The sequence below is a fragment of the Vigna unguiculata genome, chromosome 2, assembly GCF_037176805.1.
Source record: "Vigna unguiculata cultivar grain cowpea cultivar isolate G323 ecotype 2 chromosome 2, ASM3717680v1, whole genome shotgun sequence".
In the NCBI taxonomy this organism is placed as follows: domain Eukaryota; kingdom Viridiplantae; phylum Streptophyta; class Magnoliopsida; order Fabales; family Fabaceae; genus Vigna; species Vigna unguiculata.
Window position 1 is genome coordinate 31,430,354 of NC_140793.1, and position 8,173 is coordinate 31,438,526.

At 32.5% G+C, this 8,173-nt stretch overlaps 1 protein-coding gene across 2 annotated transcripts; it reads right to left on the reverse strand.

Moving 5' to 3' along the window:
* Positions 1-2,300: 2,300 nt before the first annotated feature.
* Positions 2,301-6,866, reverse strand: LOC114173238 (phosphatidylinositol/phosphatidylcholine transfer protein SFH12-like). Of its 2 annotated transcripts, none has more exons than XM_085669540.1 (15): positions 6,586-6,866; positions 6,363-6,465; positions 6,070-6,256; positions 5,652-5,751; positions 5,271-5,537; positions 5,068-5,145; positions 4,877-4,978; positions 4,748-4,797; positions 4,483-4,582; positions 4,292-4,366; positions 4,059-4,112; positions 3,547-3,715; positions 3,150-3,376; positions 2,981-3,058; positions 2,301-2,888 (listed from the first exon to the last, which is right to left on the reverse strand). In XM_085669540.1, exons 2-15 carry the CDS (start codon positions 6,367-6,369, stop codon positions 2,877-2,879), a joined length of 1,506 nt encoding a protein of 501 aa, XP_085525666.1. In that variant the 5' UTR covers positions 6,370-6,465; positions 6,586-6,866; the 3' UTR covers positions 2,301-2,876. The 2 variants fall into 2 exon arrangements, with proteins under 2 accessions (XP_085525666.1, XP_027913304.1); XM_028057503.2 differs by having other exon boundaries at positions 3,150-3,307; positions 6,586-6,857.
* Between the last annotated feature and the right edge of the window lie 1,307 nt (positions 6,867-8,173).

Below are 8,173 nucleotides of genomic sequence, written 5' to 3' on the forward strand. Positions count from 1 at the left end.
CTTAAATACCCATTTGCTATTTATAACATGGTTATCGGAGAATTATTAGAGCTTAAGTTCAGATAAAGAAGAAACAGAAATAAAGCATGAACTAATTAATGTAATAATTTCAGATAAAGAAGAGAAAGTATTGTTTCTCTTTTGGTAGTGTTATGTATTAATCTAATCTCTCAGTACCTGGGACTAGGGTTAAATTTGTTCTTATTTTGTTGTTATATATCTAAATCTTTTGAAATTTTAACTTAGAATTTGGTTTGAATACGATAAGATATGACTGGAACGCATTGAGATATATAGTTTATATTTCATACATTGCTGATATAAAGAGATCTAGGATTGTTCATAGTTTTGTTTGAAAGAAAACATTATACCGAACTAAGTTAAACTATATATATAAAAAAAAAATTAATAAACTAAACTAATTAACTTTGATAATGAATTAAACTAAACTATTTAAATTTTTTGTTAATTTCTATATTAAAAAACTAAATTGAACTATTATAGTGATTGAATACTATAGTTACTAAACTATATTTTTGAACTAAAACTAAACTAGTTTAATATGTAATCTTTTCTAACAAAATTATTACATTGTCCTAAATATGAAATTAATAGTTTAATAGTATATGTCTTTTATTAACACAAATAGATGTTGTAAAAAAACAAAAAATAAAAGTAAAAATAGATGTTGAAATGAATATTTTCATTAATAGCTTTCTAGAAACCGGATAATTGAGTTGATTTGGATTAATTTGCTTTAATGTTGTATTACTTTAACTAAACTAAAATAGTTTACCCCAACTAAATAGACTAAAAACATTGTTTGACCAAGTTCAGTTGTACTTGAACTATTGTTTAGTTTAGTTAACAATATTATACATTTTTTTTAACTGAACTATTTTTTTCCCATAAACTAAAGTAATTTAATTATCTTAACTGCATTCTTATCACACATTAAAGAGAAAAAAAAAGAAAATTCATTCCCAAAATTATTTATTAACAATGTAGCCATCAACCTTTTATAGACAAATTCCATCTGATAATTGTTATAAATATCAAAGTCTTAGTGTGAAAGAAAACAAATTAACGAAAGGTTACGCTATGTCCTAAGAAAATATAGATACAGAAAAATATTATATGCTAACAACTAAGAAAATTCAGGTGCTAGATTCTTGCTGTAACCTATTTTTTTGTTCCAAACTTCTTGCTGTGATTTTTGTTTACAGACAAAACATAATACCCATAATTAATATGAGTTGATCCAAATGAAGTTCTGACAGTAAAGTGATACAACAATTCCAGTAAACAAAACAAAAGTTACTACAACGATCTAGTTTTGAACTAAGATTCAGCTACTTAACAAATTATCAAAAAGTTTGATTCATTTATTAAAAAAATTATTTAAAAATTTTGAGTTTGATTTATGAAAACATGATTAAACTTGAGCTTGACTTGTTTATCTCATTTACAATTTAACTAATTTTGTTTTACAAAAAAAAAAAAAATCTCAGTTTTTCTTCAATTTTTCAATATAACATCTAAAAATGATTTTAATAGTAATTTATTAATAAAAATACACATTAAACGTTTTAATGGAAATTAATTCAAATTTTAAAAAAATAGTACTTTGCAATATTTTAATAATTTTAATTAATAAAATTTGAAGATTAAAACAACTATATATATATATATAGAGAGAGAGAGAGAAATATATAGATATAGATAGATATATATACACACACTTACATATATATGCAATTTCTTTTCTTTATCTTTTATAAAATACAGTTAGTTATAAATAAAAATTTACTTTAAATATAATATAATATTACTTGCGAGTGAAATTGCATATCTTAGATTTTATAGAATGGTTTTATTATTTTTATTCTAATTAATTATTTTAGATGTAATATAATGTTTCAAATAATGTCAGTAAAAAATATAGAGTAATATTATTATCATTATTAATATTAGTTACTAATTTTGATTAAATTAAATTATGTTTTCAGTTCAATGTATAAAATTCATTCATCAACTTATAGAAAATTGAGTTAGAACTTGACTCAATTGAAAGAATAAACCTACATTGAATTTGTTTGAATTGGATTGGGTCTATAGACTATCCAAGCCAACGAAACTTTCTATAGTTTATAAATCTAAAAAATTTGAAATCACTGTTTGCAAAATCGAGAAAAACACTTGCCAAAATACCTCCAGCAAAGTAGAGATGTCTTTCAAAAACATGCAATTCCTCTTGAAAAAAATAAAATGAAATAGAAGTGAAGATGGCAACTGCAGTGTTTGCAAACTAACATTTTATTGCACGTGAGATGAAGTGGGGGTTTGCTCACTATTCATTCTCAGGTATTTTTGGTGAACATAACTGGTTGGGTTTAAAGTTGAAGTAAAGAAAGAGAAAAGATTTCGATGGGTCGTAGAAAGTTTTGGTTTGATGTCCAGTTGAGGCCAACAACATAGGATGCCCTTTTGTTAGTGCGACAGGAAAAGGAAGCTGTTTTTTGTGAGTTAGCTTTTTTTCACATCATATGTCAAACATACTCTCTAATTTGGTAGCAGACAATGATTCATTCTGTACGGACATAATAGGGCTGCCTTAGCCGCCCTATGTTATACTTATAATACTATACATAGAGAGTAAGTCCTATCCTAATAGAGACAAAAATATCAGATTAGCATAATTCATATATTCAGCGTATGCTTTTCCTCTGTCGTTTAAAAAATTTACTAGTTCTCATGCAGGAACATTTATGTTAGAGGGCATTTGGAAAATCTTCCTGAAAGGCACAAACTAAAACTTAATTCTCCGTTGATCTCTCCACCTCCACATCGGCCATCCACTCATTTTATTTGCTTATTTAGAAGAAGTACTGCAACAACAACAAAAAATCAAAAAATCCTTCAGTAAACAAATAATTCTGCACCAACTACCGAAACTTAATTAACAACACGGGGCACATACGAATCTCTTCTTCTTCTTCTTCTTTTTCTCAATGTATGCAGAAAGCTCTTCTTGCTTAACCAGTGAATCCTCCAGAGCCTGACATAATGGTGTTATTTTCAAACAAGTTATTTGGGACAGTGCAAGTGTTCGTGTGATAAAAAGTGCTTAATAATGAATAATGTTTTACCTTCTTGGTGGCCAGAAGTTGCTGCTCCAAGTCATCCGCCCGAGTCATAGTTGCATTCAGCATTTGCTCCTTCTCGGGTGGCATGGATGCAGACTGCTTATTCATGGTCACCATTTTCTCCTCCAACTCAGCCATGCGTTTCATCACAGTCGAGAACTCTGCAGTAGACAAGCCCGATGCAGGCAAATTGGTCAGAAGCGATTGAGCAGAACCGCCTTTCATATACACTGGACACCACGGACTTTAGATGTTTTAGGAATCACCAATTTTTTAATAATAAGAACAACAAAACAATGAATCCACCGCGTGCTGATTTCCTACTTAGTATACGCTTGGTTTTAAAGAAATAGATTTAGCATAGAATGATGGAAAAAATGAAATTGTAATCAGCGTGTACCTGTTGATGCTGCCGCCGCCGCCGCTGCCGCCGCGGCAGCCGCTGCTGCCGCAGTTGGATCAACCGCAGTGCCTGCGTCATTAGGTTGGGGAGAGTTGTCGTCAACTTTTTGCATAGAAGTATCAACCGGGGCTAACTCCACAGGCTTGGAGGCTTCTGTAGCAGGGACCTGCGAGGCTCGTAAGTGAAAATGTCACAATTATACCTTCTAATAAAAATATTTAATTTTTAATTCCTTAACCATTACTCAAGGTTCAGAACTAAAAAGAGCAGTCCTAAAAGACAGTAACATGAAATAGAACTCTTGAAATGTTCATGAAACTAGCAAAAAAGGAAAGGCACATGCATGTTCAGTTCATATGTTTTCTGGTTCCATAATTTGTCATCTGTAAGAACATGTTTTCTCTTTTAAGCAATTTCCATTTACTTGTACACTGGAATTACTATCTAAAACACATTAAGTCCTGAAATTGTCTACTTTAAACTATATTAAGAATGGATATTTAACATACCTCAACGGGAGTAACCTGAGGGGAAGTTGCCCCACACTTGGGAGTCTCGGGTTCCTAGGCATATATACTCACGTATTAGTTCAAAATTTCATAAACGAAAGAAAGCGCAAAGTCTCCAGAAAATAAAAGAGATATACAAAATGCTACAGCATTTGAAAAGGCTCAAAGGCTCAACTAAATGAAAACGAAAGGTATCACAAGATAATCAAAGAGCTTAGAATGTGGTATCTCACCTCAGCGGTTGATTTCTCTTCCTCGCCGTGTGAGTCACCCCTTCTTGAGCATTTGTGAGCACCGCTCTGAACCATCTGCAATTCCATAGTACAATAGGTTTATGAATGATTCATACCAAAACTACAGCTGGGGTTATTAGTATAGAAGGAAGGGAAAGAAAGAGGTCAAATAAAATGGAGCACAGGCTTACCTTCAATATTTCTGGATCCGTCCATGGGCCCTTATCAGAGCGCAAACAGCCTCCTTTATCAGCACAAGTACAAGTACCTCCCAAAAATTCAGGCAACTCACTGCCAAAGCAAAACCAAGAATCTTTTCAATAACCTTTCGTCAGTTCTACAGAAAGACTTCAAGGTGGACAATGAAGGCAGAGGAAGCAATCAAAGAGATAAAAAGTACGTGTAAAACAAGGCAAACCAGATGCTGTGATATTCCACCTATTCATGGACACTCACCTTGCATCAATTATTTCTAGCAATTTGGTGTCAAACTTGTTGCCAAGAACCTGGAAATTTATGTTTGAGTGACATTAGTATATTTTTCTGACCAAACAAGCAGATTTAGGGTAATGTTTATATGCTCACATTGATTTTCGCGGTGGTCTTAGGGTCAAGGAATGATTTCACGGTGTTCCACAGTATTCTGAATCCAGATCCGGCATTGATGATGAACATGCGGTTCAAGGTCTGCAATTGAGAAACCATAATATTACTCAGTAATCTATGACATTTATTCACAATAAAATTTTAGCCAAAGTAGAAAAACTAAGAAATACCTCAGGATAGTTATCACCGTCAATCTTCTGAAGACGAGTAACGAGTTCCCTAGCGTGTTTGTTGAAGCTTTTAAGCCCCTGTGGCATTGATTCAATATTGCAGTTTTAGCAACTTGTCATATTTTCCAATTTTTTCTCTGCTATTAATATCAGGATTCATTTTCAATCCATTTTTTTTTAATAAATTATGACTTCATTCTTACCACTCCCTGCACATCCAGGATAGTTGTACTTTGATCGATGTGCTTCTTTGCAGCAATCGAACAAGCGGCAAACTTCACATCGAATGTCCTCTCGAACTCCTTTACATGGTATTTGATATAGCGATCCATGGTTGTGACTTGCATCATTTTCCCGGCATCGACTTGGCCTAGTCTCTCGATATATACAGGCCTTCCCTCTTTGTCCACTCCGTGGTGTCCTTGGGGATAATATTGCAAAACTTCATCAATTTCTTTGAAATCAAAGTCCTGGTATAAAGGAAACAAAAAAATCCAGAAGAGGAAGGAAACTGGTTAAAATAAAACTCTCAACTGGAAAGCAATAACATTCAAAAATAAAATAAATATTGTCATTTCAAGTACCTCCTGAATAGTATCAGCACCAAACTCCTTCCTCCATTTGAGCATTTCAGTCCACATTTCCTTTGTTTTTTCGACATCAAACTTCCTGGCCTTGAGGAATCTATTCAACAAAGTACAAAAGTAGTGTGTTTCAACTTCTTATTTTAATCAATGACCTGAGATGATAAGCAAGTACACATTCATTCCAGGACACGGAACAAATAACCATGCAGCATATGATAAACGGAACCAGTGTAGTCATGTTTGCACTCATGTGATAACCATTAGAAGAAGATCAGACAACAGAGATTTTGAATGTGATTTAAGTTGATTGACCAGGATAAAATATGAGTGTTCTGATCTTTGTCCATAGTTGAATATGAGAATGCAGAGAATCTGAATCCATATATAGGGAAATGCATAGAAAAGGAAAAGAGACCTAAGCATCATATGGTAATCATCATGTTTTGCAGGGAGTAGTTCGTCCAAAATAAGAGCTTGACGGAACTCGTCAACTATTTTCAACTCCTCCGCATCGTGAACATCCTCAATTTCAACGGACATGACTTTGCTGCTTCGCCTACCCTTTTTCGTTAAGGAATTCCTCAGTTTCTGCTTAAAAGAACCTGCAGACATGACAGCATTCAAGAGCCGCATCCATGATAATATCAAAGATAGTAATAACAACAACAATAACGATCATAAGTTAACCAGTTTTGGAAGACACAGTACCAGACATTGTGTCGTTTGAGTTGACCGCTTGTGTTCAAGTGAATTCAAGCACACATATCACTCAGGGCATTAAAGGAAAGAAACACAATCCCAAATGCCCTGCCTGCAACCCCATCAACCAAGAATTCATTAGATACACACACCACATCTTCTTTTTCTTTTCTTTGATAACCCAAAAACAAGAAAACAAAACCAATAAAAATGAAACGATTGGAGACGGTACCGTTGAGATTGCGCTAGTTATGAAAGGAAAGAAGGAATGTTGATGCCGAGACAGTGCGGAGGAAAAAAAAAAAAGAAGAAGAAAGAGATGAATGGGAAGAAATTCTTCTTGGAAGAGAAGAAAAGCAGGATGAAGAAAGAGAGGTTATAGAGAAGAGGAGTGTTATCTAAATCCCTCTTGCTGAAAATAGTTAGTTTCGGAAGAAAAGGGTGAGAGACAGTGAAGCGCCATTGACAATGCTGACCAAGTGTGAGACAGAGCGTAAATCTCTCTTTCAGAATTAGCAAATACAACAAGAAATGAGACATAACGAAAAGAGACAGAAAGATGGGTTTGGGAATACGTTTAGGCGAAATACTAGGTTTTTGTTCATCATCATTTTGGTTTCAATCATGTGTCACTTATACCACACAATCTATAATTGACCGCCACGTGTTTTCCCTCCTTTTTCTACTACCAACAGCTCCAATAATATTATTTTATTAACATTTAAAAATATAATAATTATTCACTATAATAAAATAATTATATGATTTTCTAATTTATCGCTTTATACCTCCACTTACATAATAAATATATCTTTAAACTATTTAAAGATTTAGAAATTCTTAAGAATATAATTGATAAAAAAAATCAATATAGCTTTTAATTTTACAAATGAAAAATAAGTAGAAGCGCAAATTTTCTAAAGATACGACATTTAAAAAAATATAAATATTTATAATTTAATATTTCTTTATTCTATAATAGTATAAATCTTTATAATTAAGTTTATGATAAAAAATGTTCATCAAACGAATATATGGAAATTAAATATATTTATATTTTTATAATAACGTCTATTCTACTTATATAATAAAATAAAGTGGTCTTCATCTTTGTAGTGTTTGTTACAGATGGTCTTCAATAATGTTTAAAATGGTCCTCATTTCTACTTTTACCGAATGTTTAAAATGGTCCTCATTTTCGTAATTCATGTTTTATTTGGTCCTTTTCTGTAACGCCGTTTAAATCATTAACGGAACATTGTATAGGTGACACGGTTTGTATTAGGGTGTGTTACGTGTACTGTACATATGGCTAATTAACGTTAATTTTTTAATTTTAGGGGAAATTTTGCAATTAGGGAAATTTTTTCATCCTAGTAGCACACACCCAACAGTTTGGGGAAGAGTGATGTTAACAATTAAAGAGTTAAATATTCATGCTTACAGATCCCTACTATACCTCTACAATCCAATAAAGAAATGGCAAGTATTAGCTGCTTCCCCTGCAAATCCGAGCTCAAGAAAGACGAAGATGAAGAAATTTCCCTAATTGCAAAATTTTTCCTAAATTGTAGAATTAACGTTAATTAGTCATATGTGCAGTACACATAACACACCCTAATACAAACCGTGTCACCTGTACAGTGCTCCCTTATTGATTTAAACGACGTTTCAGGAAAGGATCAAATAAAACACGAATGACGAAAATGAGGACCATTTTAAAAATTCGGTAAAAATGAGAACCATTTTAAACATTATGTCAAGATGAGGATCATCCGCATCAAACACTACGAAAATGAAGACAAAAACGTATTTAAGCC